Source organism: Ursus americanus, chromosome 25 (genome assembly GCF_024610735.1).
Source record: "Ursus americanus isolate L20-20 chromosome 25, mUrsAme1.1.p, whole genome shotgun sequence".
Taxonomy (NCBI): Eukaryota; Metazoa; Chordata; class Mammalia; order Carnivora; family Ursidae; genus Ursus; species Ursus americanus.
In genome coordinates, this window is record NC_142151.1 from 1,898,882 (window position 1) to 1,920,172 (window position 21,291).

Consider the following 21,291-nt stretch of genomic DNA (forward strand, 5'->3'; position numbering starts at 1 on the left):
CATCTGACAAAGTACAATATGCATTCATGATAAAAACCGTTAACAAAGTAGGTTTAGAGGAAACATACCTCAATATAATAAAGGCCACATATTAAAAACCCACGGCCAACATCATACTCAACGATGAAAAATTGAGAGGTTTCTCCTAAGATCAGGAATGAAACAAGAATGTTCACTCTCACCACCTTTATTCAATATAGTACCGGAAGTCCTCACCGTAGCAATCAGACAACAAAAAGAAATAAAAGGCATCCCAATTGGTATGGAAAAAGTAAAACTTTCACTACTTGCAGATGGCATGATACTATATATAGAAAACCTTAAAGACCACCAAAAAACTACTAGAATTATAAATAACTTCAGTCAGGTCACAGGATATAAAATCAACATACAGAAACCTACTGAATTTCTACATACTAATAGCAGACAGAGAAAATAAGAAAACAATCCCATTTACAATTTCACTTTTTATTTTTTAATTCATTTATTTTTAAAGATTTTATTTATTTATTTGAGAGAGAGAGCGAGAGAGCGCACGAGAAGGAGGAGCGGCAGGCAGAGGGAGAGGAAGAAGCAGGCCCCCTGTGGAGCAGGGAGACCAATGCAGGGCTCGATCCCAGGACCCTGGGATCATGACCTGAGCCAACGGCAAATGCTTCACTGACTGAGCCACCCACGCGCCCCTATGATTTCATTTTTCTAAAAAAGATCTTAGTTTTAAGTAATCTCCACATCAAATGTGGGGCTTGAACTAACAACCCCAAGATCAAGAGTCACATGCTCCACTGACTGAGCCAGTCAGATGCCCATTTACAATTTCACCAAAAATAATAAAATATCTAGGAATAAACTTAACCAAAGAGGTGAAAGGCCTATACTCTGAAAACTATAAAACACTGACGAAAGAAATTAAATACAAGACAAACAACGGAAAGACATTCCATGTTCATGGATTAGAACAGCTACTGGGGCACCTGGGTGCTCAGTTGGTTAAGCACCTGCCTTTGGTGCAGGTCATGATCCCAGAGTCCTGGGATTGAGCCCCAAATCAGGCTTCCTGCTCAGTGGGGAGTCTGCCTCCCCTTCTGCCCCTCCCCCTGCTCACGCGCTCGCTCTCTCTCAAATAAATAAAATCTTAAAAAAAAAAAACAGATATTATTAAAATGTCCATGCCACCCAAAGCAATCTACAAATTTAATACAATCCCTATCAAAACACCAACAGCATTTTTCACAGAACTAGTACAAATAATCCTAAAAATTTGTATGCAACCACAAAAGACCCTAAATAGGCAAAGCAGTCTTGAAGGAAAAACAAAGGTGGAGGTGTCCCAACCCCAGATATCAAGTTATACTACAAAGTTGTCATAATCAAAACAGAATCATACTGGCACAAAAAAAGACACATAGATCAAGGGAACTAAACAGCCCAGAAATGAACCCACAATTATACGGTCAATTAATCCTTGACAAAGGAGGCAAGAATATGCAATGTGAAAAAGACAGTCTCTTCAACAAATGGTGCTGGGAAAACTGAACAACCACTTGGAAAAGAGGATCGGTCTTCTGAGGCAACTGAAACAAAAGCAAAAATTAAATCTTGGGACTATACGAAAATAAAAAGATTCTTCAGTGCAAAGGAAACAATTGATAAAACTAAAAGACAATGGAGGAAGACATTTGCAAATGGTGTATCTATAAAGGGTTAGTATCCAAAATATATAAAGAACTGATAGAACTCAACACCCAACAACCAGATAATGTAATTAAAAATGGGCAGAAGACATGAACAGACATTATTTCGAGACAGATAGCCAAAGGACTCATGAAAAGATGTTCAACATCACTTATCATGAAGGAAATGCAAATCAAAACCACAAGGAGATATCACTTCACGCCCACCAGAATGGCTAAAATAAAAAAGCACAAGAAACAACAAATATTGGTGAGGATGTAGAAAAAAATGAACCTTCGGACACTGTTGGTAGGAAGGCAAACTGGTGCAGCCACTCTAGAAAACAGTATGGAGGTAACTAAAAAGAAAAAGAAAAAAACGAAAAGAAAAAAAAAAGATTTACCATATGATCCATTAATTCCACTACTGGGTATTTATCCAAAGAATACAAAACACTAATTTGAAAAGGTATATATGCACCCCTATGTTTACTGTAGCACCATCTACAATAGCCAAGATATGGAAGCATGCGCCCACTGAAAGATGAATGGATGAAGAAGTGGTATGTATATACAATGGAATATTACTCAGTGATAAAAAATAATGAAATACTGCTACTTGCATCAATGTCAGTGGAGGATACAGGAGGGTATAAGTCAGAGAAAGACAAATACCATATGATTTCACTCACGTGGAATTTAAAGAACAAAACTAACAAAGAAAAAGAGAGACAAACCAAAAAACAAACTCTTAACTACAGAGAACAAAGTGATGGTTACCAGAGGGGAGGCGGTAGGGAGACGGGTGAAACAGGTGATGGGGATTAAGAGCACACTTATCGTGAAGAGCACTGAGTAATGTACTGAAGTCTTGAATCACAGTAACACTGTATATTAACTATAGTGGAATTACAGTAAAAAAAAGTGTCAGTAGATATCTAATACATAAAGTAATTCTGAGTTCTAGGCCTATCATTCAATTTTATGTGGAATATTCATAATCGATAAATGATCAGGTATCTATTCTTCAGTCATGTATTTTTAAAAATGATTTTATTTATTTATTGAGAGGGTATGAGTGCAAATGGGAGAAGGGGTAGTAGAGGGAGAGAAAGATTCTAAAGCAGAGTCCACGCTGAGCACAGAGCCCGATACAGGGCTTGATCCCATAACCCTGAGATCTTGACGTGACCCTAAATCAAGAGTCAGATGCTTAACTGACTGAGCCACCCATGTGCCCCTCTCCAGTAATGTGTTGAAAAAAATAACATACAATACATCGTGGACATCTATCCTAGAAATAAGCACTAATTACACAAAGTATTCTTTTCATCTTCGCAATTTTTAGGTTAATCTCTCTTTTTAAAGATTTACTTGAGAGTGAGCAAGAGAGTAAGAGAGAGAGAGGGTGCACGAGCAGGGGGGAGGGGCAGAGGGAGAAGCAGACTCCCCGATGAGCAGGGAGCCCGACATGGGGCTCAATCCCAGGACCCTGGGATCATGACTTGAGCCAAAAGCAGATGCTTAACCGAATGAGCCACCCAGACGCCCTCAGGTTAATCTCTTAAGTGATATTTCTAAGAAATCCCTTCAAGATTTGCTTCTTAGTAGCTATAAATGTATCCCAGGAATAAAAGGATGGAAATAATTAGACTTTACATATTGAAAACTTATTTTATAATGATAATGTTTAAGACAGTCATTTTTAAAGGCAGTTTGATGATGTAGTGGTGAGAGCATGGATGCTGAATTGAGTGGGTCTGGGTACAAATCTCAGCTCCACCACTTAACTAGTGAGACAAAGGCAACCGATAGCTTTGTGCTTTGCGTATTCCTCCTGTACAAACTACAATAAAACAGTAGCTATCTCAAAGCTTGGTCTGAGAACTGATTTACTAGATCTACAAGTCTCAAAAAGACGGCATGGTACAGTAAGAACTACATCTGGGTAAGGATCATTACTACCAGAAATCCTTTCAGATCAGGCCATAGTATTGGTCCAACCCTGAGTGAGCAGTTCAAGAAGCTGGAAAGAAGTCTGACAGTCTTTGGAAAAAAGATTCCTTATGAATTAATGGTTTAAATGTCAGACGTCAGACAAAAATGATGGTGTAAATTACCTCGGTCATTCTCAGGCTCTTGTGTCTCACTGTTATCCTGTGTCCTCCCAGGGTTCCCCAAGGCAGGCTTAGGGGCTGACACACTTACTGATGCCGAGTGAGCTACCTGCGGAAAAGGGCCAGGCAAATGGGGGGGTGTAGGCTGTCGGGGGTGGTAAGGCACACCTGGTGGGCAAACTCGGGAAGAAAGCTGCTGCATGGCAATCATCTCTGGGCTGTCCATCATGGAGTCCCCTCCTGGCACCCCCCGCAGAGCTTGGGAGGGTGCTCCAAAAAGAGAACTTGGCGTTGGGGCGGGAGGTGGCTGTAACCGATGTCCACCAGATTTACAGGGTGGTCGCATATACCCTGAAGAAGCAACTCCATGAGGTAGAAAGCTTGATTGTTCAGTCCACTGGTTTGGAGGGAGAGGAGGTCTCATCACTCGGGAATCCATCATGTGACCAAGAGTGCGAGGCTGGTGAGAGGGTCCTGGCCCCACGGGGGGCTTCTCATCTGTGCCCAAGGGTCCTGGGTTTGTAGCACCATGGTTCCCATTCCAGACAGCAGTGTGTACTCGATTCAGGTACTTGTAGGACCGGTACATGTGGCTGGCAGGAATTTCTGAGCTTTCAGGAAAGTCTGGGGGTCGGGCTGGAGCCCCACCATGCCTGGGAGGAATAAATCCTGCCTGGAATTGAGTTGGGGGATAAATATTTCCATCCTGACTAGGGCCACCCATCTGCCTAAGCTGCAAGGATCCAGGATGTGATCCCATGTTACTAAGGTGTGTCAGCCCCCCACACACTTGCTTCTCTTCTGGAGTGCCTAGCCTGGGTCCTCGGTGGTTGTTCATTCCAACTGGAGGCTGGCAACAAGAAAACAGGAGAGCAGAGTTCAGTAGACCCACAGAATAAGGCATAACTTGTAAAGTGCTTAATCTATAGTAACAGACTCTACAGAATGGAAGATAATGAATGAAATTTAACCTGGTGAGAGACTGTATTTCTGAAGTTTACCTGTGGAACCTTTTGCATTTGCATATTCTGAGTAGGCTACTTACCTGCATGGCAAACTGCTGAGGCTGCTGTGTAGGTTCTCCAGGGTGTGGTTCTGGGACCCTAGAGGAGACATATAGATTGGCAGGATCTGATGCTCGAAGAGGGCCAAATGTTCCCGGTACTGCTGGCCTCTGAAGGGCGTTGAGTAAAGGCAAGAGGGGAGGGGAAAAAAAAGAAAGCACAGAAGACATTAGGTAGGAAACAAGGACGTTCCTGCAGAATGCTAGCATATGGGCTCACCCAGATCGGGGCTAGTTCTGGGGCCCAAAGCAATCTCTTGCTTCAGGACAGAAAACATGGTGTTTCTTAATCTCTTTTTCATTACTGCCTCCTCCCCCAAGAGCCTTTTAAGCCAATTTTCCCCCAAGTACCCCCCAACATGAAGTTTTAATGCCACAGATAGGCTATATATTTTATGTACTGTGCGTATTTCTGTGCTATGTACATGAAGAGTTTTTAAAATCTCAATTTTTGCCCACATTGAGAGTGCATCAGATTGATTAAAAGAAAGAAGGTTTAAAATAAGAGGAAGAATGAATACAGAAAGGACAGATGAGGGGAGAAGAAATCAACCATATATAGAAAAATCACTCTGGAAGAGAAACTAATTAAAAAGGCTTCACTTCTCTTTGAATTCACTGACTAGGAGAAACTACTATGGAATTTTAAGCTATCCCTTACCATCTGGTTTAAAAGGGGTGTCTGGTTGGGCATCCCACCATAATGTAGGGGACGAGAAAAGCCTCGGCCGTTTGAGGTGCCCACCTCCCGAGGGAGTTGTGTGGAACTGCTGCTTTGATTATCCCCAGAAGAGGAAGCGCGGCGGGCAGGCGGCAAGGACTTCCCTCCATTCTCCACTGGCTGCTGTTTCTTGCTGGGCCCTTCAGAGTCCCTGGAGCGGGTCCAAACATGGCTTCCACTGCTTCGCCCAGCCCGGCTCCGTCTCTTCTCTCGCTTTTCGTCCTCTCTGATCCAGAACTCTTCATCTGTGTCTCCATCTTCACCAGGAAAATGCTTCATCATTGCCCGATGGAAACACCTCTCTAAATTATCAGACATCTTGGTATATTCTATGGGAAGACAAGGATTGACTTCCAGATACGGCTTTTACAGGACACAAAAGATAATTCTTTTACCAACAAACAATAAAAGATGCTGAGTAAATTCATGAGCTTAATTCAGCTTGTGTGATATTAATGTCGTGCAGCTATGGACACAAGATGAAGACACTGTTTTTGTCCTAAGAGGCTCTAGGCTGTATGGCTGGAATAGGCCCCTAGAACTATTAACTTAAACCAAGACAAATTTAATTCTTCAAGGCTAAATCACAGAATTTTCAAATAAAGTCATTGAAGCTACTTAGTTTTGTCTTTTTTTTTTTTAAGACTTATTTATTTATTTGAGAGGGAGAGTGAAATTAGGGGAGGGAGAGGGAGAGAGAGAATCTTAAGCAGACTCTCTGCTGAATGCAGGGCCAGACATGGGGCTTGACCTCAGGACCCCTTACATCATGACCTGAGCCAAAATCAAGAGTCGGATGCTGAAATGACTGAGCCACCCAGGCACCACATAGCTGCTTGGTTTTTAAGCTAAAGCATTTGAGCTACTGTATAAATGACTTCAAGTTTCTACATTTGAGCCATACATTCTTTGTTATTGGGGATCTACCCTGTGGACTTCTCAAGATGATTTAAGAATCTAAGGTCAGTCTTGTCAGTGGTTAGCGGTCTGTGTTAAGGAAGCAGTGCAAACTAAACCCGGACTGGTCTCCGAGATACTGAAAAATAACCTGAGCCCAGTGAGCCACCCGACACATTCTTTTGTTCACATAGGATAGGAGTGGTTCTGGCACATGTTGTGTAAATGGTCAGAATGTCTAATCTCATGGCTTTAAAAATGTACATTTTGTTTATAGTCCCACTGAAAGGTCTGAACATTTCTAAAAGAGATGCACTTCTATTTTTGTGTATTTCTAAAGAAGAAGGTGTTTTGTTCTTGGTTGAAATGGTGTAATAAGTGTATCCACAGCAAGCACCTTCCCCACTTACCACTACTTTCCCCATTATATTTTCGACAATTCCTGAATATAGTCTTCATGTCATTTACAAACTCCTCCTTGGTACAGTATAAACCTCCATTCAGTTTCTTCTCCATGCTTGAGATATCCATGGGGACCTAAATAGGACACATTAAATTACAACATGCTGGAGAAAAAACATCTCGTAGTCCTTATGGGGCAAAGGAATCATGCCGCTATGAGATTCTCAGGAGCCTGGCATATACCCAGCAACCCTGATGCTCAAGGAACAACAGGTGAACTTAAAACAAAAACCAGCAACAAAAATCAAGAAAGAAACAAACACCACAGTAGATAACTGCAAAGGTAGCCTCTACCTTAATAATCTGGTAATAGTTTGGGGCATACGACTCATCCACAGGTTCTAAAAAGGGCCAGGAATCCTTGTGAGCCTTTACCACATCTAGAACTGAAAGCCAAAGAAGAGAGCTTAATTAACGCACTCACATAGGAGTACTTCTGTCAGAAATAATAATAGTTGAGAATGGGAACTGACCTTTATACATGGCAGTGAAATCATCATCCAACTCAAAGCTGTGAATCACAAAATAAGAAATAGTAACTTTGATCACCTTCTCTCCTTAGCTCTCTTAATTCAATCACAGACACATGCTGATTATACCATGGTTTGGAACAGTCCCAATAAACTGTTTTTAAGGTAAGTCTGTAACACTGATAATCTCTAGAAAATAATTATGAAGATAAAGGTTAGCAAGTCTCAGCAAAAAAAAAAAAAAAAAAAAAAAAAAAAAAAGGAGTATCGTTTTCATCACCTGTAAAATGATGTGGCTGACTCAGATGGTCCACAGCTTAATTTAGGATTCTATAATGTTGGTTATTTAAGAGCACATTATATCCTGGGTTTTATTTTACCCTAATGAATATTTTTGTAATCTAAAGAATAATAATACAAAAAGACATATAGAAGAATGAGAAGCTCACGAACACTGAATATTCCCTACCACGCAGGGTTATTTTAAGGATTAAATGAGAAAAGTGCCAGAGTGCTTCGCCAACGTTCCTGGTTGCTACTGTTAGTATCATTAAATACTCACAGGTCTTTAGTCTTTTTTTCTTCTCTCATGGGGGAATTAGGGTCCAGATGGGAAAGTTCTGGGGGGAGCTCCTTCCCTTGGGCCAGCAGCCATGCCCTTTCTTCCCTGAGCTTTCTCCTCTTTGCTCGATCTACAATGAACACAGCGCATTATGGTACAAGTGAGGTTAAGCACTCTTTAGATGATCAGATTAGATGTTTGTTAATCATTTTAAGAGAAGAAAGAAACAAAGATCACCTATATCATAAAATGATTTTTGCTTCTTTTGCCATCCTCTTTTGGTAATTAGGATGATTATAGATGGAATGCTTTATGAAAAATATAAACTTGTGAAACCCATTTCCTTTATGCATATTGAGCTCAAGGGCTGGGGAGGGATGAGGGTGGTAGGGCAGGCACTGGGAAGGAGAGGGAGGAAAGAACAAGGCTGAAGAAAAACAGAATTAGAAGAAAAAGGAAAAAGTAGAAGATTGAATGAAGATTATCTTTCTTTGAATACTTGAGGCCTTTCTAATCTTTCTCTCAGGAAAGCAACATCCCCCCCCCTTTTTTAAAGATTTTATTTATTTATTTGACAGAGAGAGACAGCCAGCGAGAGAGGGAACACAGCAGGGGGAGCGGGAGAGGAAGAAGCAGGCTCCCAGCGGAAGAGCCTGACATGGGGCTCGATCCCAGGACCCCGGGATCACGCCCTGAGCCGAAGGCAGACATTTAACAAATGAGCCACCCAGGCGCCCCAACATCCCCTTTCTAAGGACCATATTCAATCCAAACATATACAGGATTTTGTATGCTTACCTAAGCTCTCAAGATTTTGTATGTACAAAGGCATCCTTGCACACTAATTCTTTTTGCTCTTCAATCCACCCCTACCACTGGCAGCTGGCCCTTACCAAGCCAGGGGTAGTCATAAATTTGGCTGGGAACAAGGGAAAGATGCCAGCTGGAATTGGCAAGGAGCTGGAAGATGGGGATGATTTTGTTCTGGCTCACAGCCATAGCCATGAGAAACACACTTGGCATTCCACTACTAGTCTGATAGGATACTCATTGCCAGCAGGGAACTGGAAGGTCAAGAGTAAAGAAAAGAGGCAGGGAGATAAAGAAAACTGTCAGACAGAAAGACATAAAAACGGAAGGAGAAGCCAGGGCACATCTTCTGTATTTCTTCCTTGAGGGACAGGCTCCACATCTGTCCCCTGCTAGGACTATGACATGACCTTGCTAAGTGTTTTCTCAGTCTAATAGTTCTATTTGACTTGTGTTTTTGCTCTTACATTATTCACTTATAAACTTAAAGCTGTATCTACTTTAATTAGTCAAAGGCACTTTGCTATCAATGACTTGTAATACTGTTTTTTAAAAAAAGATTTCAAGCTTTAAGAAAAGTGTAACTAAATTAATGAATATCCATGAACCTAACAAACTGGCAGATTTTAACATTTTTTGCTTTAGTAACATTAACAGTAGTTCTTTCTAGCTGGTTCCAATTTTTTGCATCTTGTAAATAATATTATAACGACCATTCTTTTGACGTGTCTTCTCGCGCACATGTGTGAGTTCTTTGGGATGCACACCTAAGCAGTGGAACTGCCAGAGTACTTTATACAGTGATTCTTTTAATAGCGATGTGAGTTATCTCACACTCACTTGGTATGATAAAACTAGCATTTGTGCCAAACTGGTAAGTATTGATAAGGAATTTCGATGCTTTCATTTGCATTTTCCTGACTGGAGTGACATTGAACATATTTTCATGTTTACACTGACCATCCTCCTGTGTGAATTTTCTGCTTACATACTTTGCCCTTTTCCTTTGGGTTGCTGCATTTGTAACGGATTTAGAGAAGTGCTTTAAAGAATCTGGATAATAAGTCTTTGTTGGTTGAGTTAAGATTATCTTCTACTTTGACTTGTCTTACCACTTTATGTCACATGTAAGTTTTGAACAATTCATGTAGTCAAACACATCCAATCTCCCTCCCTTTGTAGCTTGTGCCTTTGTACTTAATACATTCTCAGCAAGGAGTATGCTCAAATTTCTTTCTTCTCCTCCCTCTGCTCCTCCCATCCCCCACTTGCACTCGTGCACTCTCTCAAATAAATAAAAATCTTTTTTAAAAAATCCATTATTGCCTCCGCCTTTTTTACTTAGCTGCCAAGAATTCAGGAAAAATTTGTTGTTGTAACTATTTTATAGTCTGTAAAAATTCTCTCCACATTTTCCCCATGATAACTATCATTTGTGAGCTAAGTCTATGCTAGGGACTACCTGTGTTTTATTTAACCCTTCTAACCTGGTCTGCACAGCCTTAAGTGATTTGAGCCCTGGTTACCTCTACGAACTCATTTCCTGCCAATCTTTCCCTTGCTTTGCTCACTTTGGTCCATACTGGCCTTCCTCTTGCATATACCCTCCTCAGGTCCTGTGCACCTGCTATTTCCTCTGCCTTCCTCCATCAGACAACACCTTCAATCACTTCATTACTAAATGCCACATATTCAGAGAGGGCTTTCTTGACAATGCCACATACATCACGTCACTCTTTATCTCTAAACCTGTTTTTATTTTTCTCTAGATCCTTCACCACCAGCTATGATTCCACAATATTTGCTTATTCTGTCTTCCCACCACGGGAATGCAAGCCCCATGAAAAGATAAACTTCTTTTGTTTATTATCTATATTCCTAGAACAAAGCCTGGCACAGAATGGGTGCTCAAAAAATATTTGTTGACTTAAAGAACAATCTATAACATTGGTATTATTAATCTTATAGGTATAGAAACTAAGCCATAATAATAAGTTTTGAACCTGTCTGTATAAAAGTCAAATGAGAATAGTGTAGCAAATAAAAACAGCACTGAAAATTACAGAGTCCCCTTAAAAAAAAAAAAATTAAAGCCATAGTTACTGTCTTAAGGAATTTAAATCTATCATTGGAAATAAAACCTATGAAACATTTTACAAGTAGGATATACTACATATTGTCGCACAGGTTAAATTCACAGATTAAATTCATTTATAATGAAGAAGTGATCACAGTAGGAATGGAAATAACCTATGAAGAAACACAAGGCACTACTACTTAGGAATGGGAGGGGAAAAAGCACATAATAAGGCCAGGATGCATTGAATTTTATAGCCAAAATTTACTTAAATTTTGCACTGAAACTCTGCATTAGAAAGTCAAATCCAGGTTATGTGGTTTCATACAATAATTTTAAAAATTCAGTAAATTTACTTGAAAGAAAGAAATACTGGTCTGTATTCAACTAAGCTGAATGATCTGTTACCGTATGATTTATCAGGTTTAGCTTATAAATACAACTGCTGCCTGATACATCTAGGGACAGTTATTATCCTTTGTATTAACTGCAAATGAAAGAAAAATCTCATTACACCAAGACCAAAACCTAGACCCAAGTCTGAGAAAAACAATTTGTCCTAATAAAATCAATGGTATTTCTCTAGATTTGTAATAGCGTCATACTTGAAAAAAAATCTATAAGACTTTTCTTTAGCGCATTTCACTTGTGCTTAAAATTTTTTCTATGAAACTTGTCATCAATGCCTTAATATTTTTTTCTATTTTACATGAGGGATGTACATAGATGAGGGCAATGAGTGGTAAGACTGAAAGGAACACCAAGAATAACAAATACAAGTGCTGTAGAAGGAATGCACATGAAATGAGACTGGGATCAGAAGAATAAACAAACAGTGCAATTAACAAGATATTTAAATAGAAATTGCCAGAAGCAGCTTAGATCTAGGACAGAACCTAGTTTGCTCTGGCTTTGGCCAGAGCAGGACATGTACTGCGCAGAAAGCCCACATACCTTCCACCGCCTTCACCTTTTCCTCCAGCTCTCTTTTCCTCTCTTCCTTTAACATCTGCTCTTGCTCCTTCTTCTGCACTGCCAGAAGAATCTGACGTTCTTCCTCTTCCTCTTTGCGCTTCTGTTTTTCTATTCTGGTAAGCACAGGGGTCTCCTGTAAAGAGCCAATTAAGCATACAGAGTCAAGACACAATAATGTAAGATCAGTTTTTTGCTCTAAGATTCAATTTTTACTGACTCCAACCTATTCAATAAATAATATTAGATAGGTAGGGAATTTATATCATAACCACAAGTTGATTTTATCATCTATAGAATAAACATACGGAGATACATAACTAACATTAAAACACAATGGCGATTTGAAATAAGGTAAAGAGTTTCGGTCCCAATGATTTACATTATTTGTACTCTTTGGTAGATAATCCTATGAATAATGTTGGAGCAGAGCAATTGAGGCAGGTCAGAGACACCACTCTTACAGATTTAATATTTAATCAAAGTGACATCTTAAAAAGTACTCTCATCTAGGGCGCCTGGGTGGCGCAGTCGTTAAGCATCTGCCTTCGGCTCAGGGCGTGATCCCGGCGTTCCGGGATCGAGCCCCACATCAGGCTCCTCCGCTGGGAGCCTGCTTCTTCCTCTCCCACCCCCCCTGCTTGTGTTCCCTCTCTCACTGGCTGTCTCTCTCTCTCTGTCACATAAATAAATAAAATCTTAAAAAAAAAAAAAGTACTCTCATCTAAATAAACTTTAAAAAGGATGAAAGAACACAGGGTCACAATTTCAACGTGCAAGACTTTGAAACCCTTAACATTTATACTTTACAAATAAAACAATGAATAAAATTGGGACTTTGGTGGGAGGGGCCACCATTTTGCCTTAAGACACAGAAGAGAGAAAGGCAACTGCACAGAAATTGGTAAAATTAGAGTGGCTACATTTTCCCTTGTTTTTTCACATGACATTAACGTAAAGATTTCAGTTGGTCACTGGGAAAGTGATTGCCTAAGAAATCTAACAAAGATAAAGGAAAACAGGACCATTACTGTCATAATTTATTAACGTTTTACTCTTCATATTATCCAATATAACTAGTTCTGAGCCATTCTGTAAATCAGAATAGTGAAGCTAGGGCTGAAATTATTTATTTTCATTTATTCCCTTGACTTCTGTGCTGATGTGAAAGCTAGAAGTTTACAAAAAAAATTGTTATTGAAGAGGTAGTAATGGTTGCCTGAAACGGAGAACATGCCTAAGTTGCAGAGACAAAAAAATGAATCCCATATTAACGAAGGGAGAATTCACGATACCCTAACAGAAAAGATAACACTAATTATCCCATTTTAGATAACCCTTACTTAGGAATCTGAACCTTTCTTCACAGATCTTATTGGTAGGAAGAAGATCTAAGAATCTGCTGTCCTAGATAAACTTTCAAAGGTACCGTGGGAATTACAAAAATGGTCTCAAAGAGGAGAGAAGAGACAACACAGATTGACATTTCCAAGTCCCTGACAAGTCTTCACTGAACACTGAAACTGGTCTTTGGAACCAAGTTCAGATTCTCATTTGAGTCAGAATTTGGCAGTGGTCTTGCCTGGATAGCAGACCTTCCTGAAGTCACCTGACTGTTCAAATTCTATGAGCCTGAGTTTAAAAGAGTTTGTTACTACAAGGTAAAAACCCAAAATGAGTAAGGAAGGAGATGAAAATGGGAAACAAAACAAAACCCCATAACACCCAAATAAACCAAAAATCAACCATTATCACACACCTAACACTGTAAAACTAAAGAAAGTTCCCTAAAATCTTTATCCTGTAACCAGAGCAGTCAGTTTAGATATGCTAGATATTGTTTCTGAAATGGGGAGGGAGGCTACTGACATTAAGGAAAATTCTTCTGAAGAATTTATCTCTAGCTATTGCGTCCTAAATGCTAGTTAAGCATCTTCTCTCCATTACACAAGTACTCCCAACCCCACAAGTCCTTCATTATTTCAACCTTTTTGGCAACATCTTTACGCAGCTCAGAAGTTATGATGGAACTATATAACAAACCAAAACAAACTGTCTTTGTCCCTTTCAGTTGTACAGTGACTCCAAGCAGGAGAAACGGGAAGAGACAGAGGAAAGCTAAGCTGGTCAAAAGAATTATTTCATCTGAATAAAATCGTACTACTTTCTAAATATATGTCAGATACAATGAAAATAGAAAAAACACGTATAGAGGCCATAAGTTATTTACATATAAATCATAATGTATGTACATTCTGTCCCTCCCTCCAAAGGATAGCAGGTGAGAACATGTGAAGTATTCTTCTTTCAACAAGTACAAGGGGATATTAAATAGAGTCAGCGTTTTAATAAGGACTAAAGAAATTCACGTTAATGACTTATGAATGAAGTATTAAGTCACCAAAAAGTCATCTGTAAATAAACATGGGAGGTGTTTCATGTTTGAAGTCAATGGAAGGGGGGAAAGGAAAAAAATAGATAACTAAATAAATCTTAAGGATATCTATATAATTATTTTTGCAACAAATATGACAATTTATTATTCTTAATACGTAAAGATGTCTTACAAATCAATTAACAATAGGGCGCTTGGGTGGCTCACTTAAGTGTTCAACATGACTTCAGCTTGGTCATGGTCTCAGGGTTGTGAGATCCAGCCCTGCGTTGGGCTCCCTGCTGGGTGTGGAGCCTGCACAGGATTCTCCCTTTCCCTCTGTCCCTCCCCACTACTTGCACACACTCTCTCAAAAAAAAAAAAAAAAAAAAAAACCCACAAAAGCCCACAAACCCAACATAAATCAGTTAACAACTCCCCCCAAAACAGATTGAACATGAATACAAAATTCACAGAAGATAAAAACCACATCAGTGATCAAAAAGAAAAGTAAAAAAGCCTCTTCACTTACAAAACAGTGAAAGGTAAGAACGATCCATTTGTAAAGATATGGTAAAATGAACACTATCAATCTGTTGCAGCACAGGTCTTCCGGAGCAGAATTTGTGTATATATATTAAGAACAGAGTAATTACACTTCTATGACTTTATTGTAAAAATGAGATAGGCAGGCAAAGATATTTCTCTAAGTAGGTTCGAGTCAACATTATTTAAAATGGTGAAAACTTATGGAGAGGGAGATAGAATCTCAAATAGCCTCCCTGCTGAGCACTGAGCCTGACACAGGGCTCGATTTCACGACCATGAGATCACGACCTGAGCCAAAACCAAGACTTGGACGCTCCACCAACTGAGCCACCAAGGTGCCCCAATAAGAAGCTGTCGTTCTGAGTAATTCTTAATGAAATATGAAAATGCTCACAATGTTAAATGAAAAACACAGACAACATAATAATATTCAATAAGATGCCAGTTTTGTAATGAATGCATAGAGAAAGGGCCTGAAGCAAATAGGTAAAAATGTAGGAGTGATGATTTGTGAATTGTGACATTACTATGTCTTCCACAGTATTCTAATATAGTCCCCCAAGTTTTCTATAAGACCGTATAAATTCTTTTGGACTTAGAACAACTCCTTCCCAAGTAAACCGGGGAAATGAACCAGTATGACATATTCTAAAATGATGTAGCTCTTATTAACGTTTTACTCCCTCTGCTATGTGTTCCCTGTTCAAAGTCTAAAATTAGGGGCGCCTGGGTGGCTCAGTCGTTAAGCGTCTGCCTTCGGCTCAGGGCGTGATCCCGGCGTTATGGGATCGAGCCCCACATCAGTCTCCTCCACTAAGAGCCTGCTTCTTCCTCTCCCTCTCCCCCTGCTGTGTTCCCTCTCTCGCTGGCTGTCTCTCTGTCAAATAAATAAATAAAAGCTTTAAAAAAAAAAGTCTAAAATTAAAATATGTTAAAGTACCCAAAGGTAAGAACTTGTTGATTTTTTAGATGAGATACTAAAAACTGATTAGGAATAGTTTATTTTGCTAACAATGAAGCAGGAACCTTAAAGTTTTAGGATAATTATAGATGTAAAAAATTGCCGTTAAATCAGAGGCCCTACTTCATTTAAAAATATGTAAAACTTACTCTATATAGTTTGTTAAAACTCCAAGTGAAATTCACATAAAATTAACAATTTTGAAGCATATAAGTCAGTGGCATTTAGTATATTTACAGCGTTGTATGACCACCACCTACACTAGGTTGCGAAACATTTTTAGTACCCCCCCAAAAAAACACTGAACCCATTAACCAGCCAGTCCTTACTCCCCACTCCTCTAGCTACTGGCAACCACCAATCTGCTCTGTCTCTGTGGATTTACTTGCTCTGGAGATTTCACATAAATGGGATTCATACAATATGTATCTATTCAGTTGCTTTTTTCCCCAATTCATTAATATTTATGCTAAGCACATAAGATACGATAGGTGAGTAACTTAAATTCATAGCATCTTAGAAAAACTCATCAACAGGGAAAAGCCAATCTGATTTTAAAAATAGGCAAAGGACCAGAACAGACATTTTTCCAAAGAAGACACACAGATGGTCAACAGGTACATGAAACAGTGCTCCACATTTCTAATCATCAGGAAAATGCAAATCAAAACCACTGTGAGATGATATTGCTTCACACCTGTTAGGTTGGCTATCATTAAAAAGACAAGAAATAACAAGTGTTGGCAAGGATGTGAACAAAAGGAAAGCTTCATGCACTGTTGGTGGGAATGTAAATTGGTGCGTGGTTCTCTTTCATCATGTGTTATAATTTCAGCGGTTCTTATCTGATGTGAATACTCAACAATTATTATTTTATATAAATTGCATCATACACATCTGAAAAAAAAAGTCCACGTAGTGCATTAAGAGTCTGTTTTAAAAGTTATTGTTCTCAGTTTCAGCAGTACACCACCCTAGGTAAAGCCAGTGTTAATGAACATACCACTAAAAGACAGGATTCACTGCCTGGAGACACTTTTGGTAGTGTTTTAAACTTTAATAGTTTAAAGAACAAGTACAACCAGATGAACAAAAACAAAACAAAAAACTCAACAGATAAACAAAACTTCTTAGGCTATTTGGCAATGCAATTTTTTTTTCTTTAAAAGGGGTCAGTTGTAAACCGGGTGGTATCTAAATCTTTTATAGATTAAGAAAGAGACCACCTAGAATCAATGAGGGATTTTAACGAGAAGCTAATTAGAAACACTACTTTGAAATCCTCTGAAATATTACAAATAGAATCTGGTTAAAGCAGTGCCCAGGACCCCCCTTCCGTGCTCCCTCCTCACCCAGGGCAGGTTACCAGACACCCTGGCACCCCTGCCAACTTTAGCAGCACACTTGAGACGATACCACCACAAAGAGCTCCCTAGCAACAGCGATGTCCACAGTCTCCTGACAAAACTCACCAATGAAGCCCTAATCCCAAAGTTAAGAAACACTACCTCCCTTCGCTCCTATTTTCCCCAGGAGTCACAATTAAAAGGCTTTTTGAGGCAAAACGATTGGACTCCTGGATGACCAATGCAGGTCAGACAGCCTGCCTATAAGGCTTTAATGGTTTGAAGATTTTCTTCTGCTTAAACAAATGCACAAAGCTCACGCCACGTCTAAGTTTTCTCTAGGATAACTGGGTACTGGAGCAGATACTCCGGGTCTCTGCAACACCATGGTTAGTTGTATCTAAAACTGAAGACAGCTGAAAAAAAGAGAAACGCTGCCAAGAATAACTAAAATAAGAAATTTAAGTGTCTGCAGCTAAGCTTGTACAGCCACGAAGATCCTTTTGGTCTGTATTCAGATTACTATGCAACCTGAAATGTACACCAGGGCATTTAGGACTCGGACCAGGGCAATGGACACAAAATAGGAAAGAGAACTTTCAAGGAGGTGTTAACTGTTAAGGTATTGAAGAAAAGTGGAGAAGACACAACAAAACGAAAGGAACTAGAAAACCGCTTGAGAATGATGGCTGGATACCAATGACCAAAGGCCATTCCAAATCGAATGACTGCTATAGGAGACGAGAGACCGGGGAGACTGAAGTCAGTCATTACAGAATTGTCAATCCAAAGGTAATTAGGTGTTGGGCAATTTACCTACTGGCAAGAACACATCTATGAACTGAAAAAGAGAAATAAAGGATAAATGCAAATGTATTTAAGTAAATAAAAATTTATAAACTAATTTTTTCCTTTCTTTAGGCTCAAGGTAGAATATATTTAGTTAATGACAAGATGTCTATACTAAACATCCACGTTCTCACTTCAGTTTAAGAGTCATGGAAACACTAAGAAGGGGCCATATTTTCTAAGACTACAAGCTATGTAGTACTTGACGGGACATACGGCTAAAAGGAGTTACAAGGCTGAGAAGTACAGAATGCGAGGACCGGCCAGCATGGAGTCTGGCCTTGAGAGTGAGATCAGCAGCAACAAAGAAAAACCTCTGGCAAAGGAAGAGTGAGGAAACGGAGGTGTTGGAGGACAGGAGCCCTTCTAGAATCTTCACAGAATGGGAAAAGAGATCTAGAGAGATTGCTAGTGAGGCACGTGCACTGTGACCACTTCTCCCTTCCTCCTGGCTCCTTCCTTCAGTGCCCTCTTGTACCTGACTTCCAGGATCCAATACAGCAGCATCACCTGCAATCCAGTTCCTTGGGCCTCATTCCATTACTACCTTGCCAATTTTGAAATCTCAGTAAATGTAAGTATCAATTCTGTCCCTTCCTCCAAGTGATGCTAAAGTCATTTAACTACTCTAAACTAGGTTACAAAATGAAAATACCCGAACATAGTTGGCTCCTGGACACTGGAAAACACTTTTTTTTAATACATTAGTTGTTGACCAAATATTGTGTCTTCATTAGGTCCCACGCCCATCTGACACCCTACCCCCTTCAGAGGATAGAGGAACGTTCAACGTGAACTAATATTTCCCTATCCCATCAAGAGCTTGCGTCTTTAACTTCGGAGAAATGGGAACATTTCTACTCCCTGGCAGGACCCTGCCTGGTAAGTGCATCATCTTAGCAGACTCAGCTACATATATTCTCTTTCTCGTTCATGGCCACCTTTCATATCCACGCTACATCTCCAATCTTAAAAAAAGGAAACTGCTACAAGCTCTCCTCAATCCTGTTTCCTCTTTACTTTTTCATGATTTATTTTCTTTCATCGTCATATTTCTCAAAACCACAACTAACCGAATAATCCATGAGAACTTTTATTCACTAGTCATCCTCTTGCCACCTGACCCTCACACCAACCATTCTCTAATGACCTCTCCCGCCACACCCCATCCCCATCATCTCCTCCATTTTAGACCCACATTTCCAACAGCAAGGACTCCGCTGCTCTTTCCTGCTTCAAGTATACTGCTCACTAACTGATTTCTTACTTTCTATATTTTCTTTAAAAATCATTTATCATGGTGTAACCAAAGAGATACCTTCCTAAGAGAAAGATCTAATGACATAAACTCACTCACTACTCTCTGCCTATTAAAGATAAGCTTGATAGTCAGGGGACTCCAAAATCTGATCATTTCAGCATTTTCTTCCACTATGTATTACAATGTATCTTATATGCCAGACACAAATCCAAATATACACTCTTCTTTGACCACATGATATATTAACCTGCCCCTGTGTTTTGTTTAAATTACTCTTGTACATTACTCTTCCAACACCAAAATCATAGCTATCCTGCAAGGTTCGGGAGAAATATAGCTCTGCTTGTCCCAACTCCCCTTTCTTTGCCCACCACTAATTTCTTCCATCTTTGCACCCACAAACTTCTACTACATATATTTCTATTACAGTATTTATCCTTCTAATTTATATTAGATTTAATATGGATACGCTTATCATCCCAGGAGATTAACTGTAAGATCCAAAAGAGCACAACCTCATGTCGTACTTTTTAATTCCTTCCCTTTCTAAAAATGCATCTTACACGTAAGAATGCTCCATAAAGGTCTGGGATTTAAAAATTGAGGCAAAGCTAAATTAAAAAGTAGGAATAAAAGGAGTACCTGAAATAAAATGGAGCAATCCTTTTGAACACTGAAAACTCCTCTCTACTCTCACACACACTCACCTCTCGCTTGATGGATTTGACGGAGAGGTGGTCAGACATCCACCTAGGTTGCAACTCTGCCTTTGTGCGCTGTGAACGATTTCCCTATAGTTAGAAGTGAGGAAAAGAAAGGAAAAGACAGATTAGGGTGTTCTCAGTTACTGCTGCTGCTGCTGCCAGGAGAAGAGTGGCCTTTAAGGCACACGGGTGATGGCTTTACCTAAGCTGAGAGCCAAAGGCATCGTTTGGACAGTCAGTAAAAATGACTATTCTACTTCACAAGGTAACAAGCCAGTTTATTCTCTTAAAAAAATAAAACAAAAAAACTTGTAGACACTAAGGGTCTCCTCTGTCAATCTTTAACACTGGCAGGAAACACCGTTAACTGTTTAAACATTAAAAAAAAATGTTTTGCTTCAAATTACCAAGGGAAAGCCATGCTTTACCGCCTTCCGCTGAAGGGAATGGCTCTGAAAGAGGGCATCATGAGCAGCTGGAGGTAGACCTCCCCTTTAAAAGGCAGTTCAGTGGCAGCAGTGAGAAGTGAAAGTAGTTGCCCAGGCTGAGAACCAAATTGTAAGACAGAAGTGGGGAAAAAGACTCAATGACTAGAAATCAGAGAGTTTGCCGGAGAAGATGAGAGCCTTGAGAAAATTTAAGACCTTGAAGGCAATCACTACAGGACATTTCAAGAATGGAGTACTGCAAATTGTCTAAGACTAAACAATTACTTAAGGTCAGCATAAGTTTTGGAATTATTGTGGAATAAGCCCCATAGCTTCACCACTGTAACCTATATTGAGGTGGTCAGCAAAGGCTTTGCAGTTGAGTAATTTTTTGGCTTCAGTACCAGTATCAGCATTACCCAGGTTTGGTTTTGGTACCACTTAATCCAAAGTCTTGAGACTTGAAGAACTGAGGTAAGGGCACAAAGGACAGAAAAAAAAAAATTCAACAACAGAATGATGTGGTTTATACAACACAAAAATACTGCAAAGCAAATGTGGTAGATTTAAAGAGAAGCTTTAGAAAGCATTCGTGTTGAGAATGATTAGGTCGCAGTACAAATGCAAGCAATGCAACTGTGAAAGTGTGTCACGACCCTCTGTTTCACAACAGCTACCACAGCAGCTTCCTCAACCACCCCTATGAGCAACTCTTTTATGAGCTTCAAGACCCCAAGAGGAAAAGCTCTTCAATTTTAAATAAATGTGAAAATTTACCATGGAACTCTCCAAGGTATTGTGGCAGTTTACCATACTAACAGCAACAGAGCCCAATACCAACTTGACCCCAAACTCTGCCATATCAAAGTTACTAATGTGGAAAGTGGTATTCTTGATACAGAAGATGAATTTGTTTCCCTACCACTTTACTCTATAAGACTCTTGTGTGAATTATCTGTACTCTTAGTCAATTCGTTTGTTAAAGACCTAATATT

The 21,291-nt window shown here is 39.6% G+C and overlaps 1 protein-coding gene across 8 annotated transcripts in view; it reads right to left on the reverse strand.

Annotated features, from left to right (window-relative positions):
• Positions 1-21,291, reverse strand: part of CECR2 (CECR2 histone acetyl-lysine reader) — a 172,351-nt gene that overhangs the window by 13,357 nt on the left and 137,703 nt on the right. For 2 of the 8 annotated variants that reach the window (XM_045775101.2, XM_045775092.2), the window contains exons 8-16: positions 19,872-19,955; positions 11,807-11,960; positions 7,966-8,095; positions 7,407-7,444; positions 7,228-7,319; positions 6,882-7,008; positions 5,515-5,903; positions 4,836-4,964; positions 3,959-4,640 (exon numbers count right to left, since the gene is read on the reverse strand). In XM_045775101.2, the coding sequence (XP_045631057.2) occupies positions 3,959-4,640; positions 4,836-4,964; positions 5,515-5,903; positions 6,882-7,008; positions 7,228-7,319; positions 7,407-7,444; positions 7,966-8,095; positions 11,807-11,960; positions 19,872-19,955 (1,825 nt within the window). Of the gene's footprint in view, positions 1-3,793; positions 4,641-4,835; positions 4,965-5,514; positions 5,904-6,881; positions 7,009-7,227; positions 7,320-7,406; positions 7,445-7,965; positions 8,096-11,806; positions 11,961-19,871; positions 19,956-21,291 lie in introns of all 8 variants that reach the window. The other 6 variants (XM_045775045.2, XM_045775064.2, XM_045775077.2 and 3 more) reach the window with 5 other exon arrangements.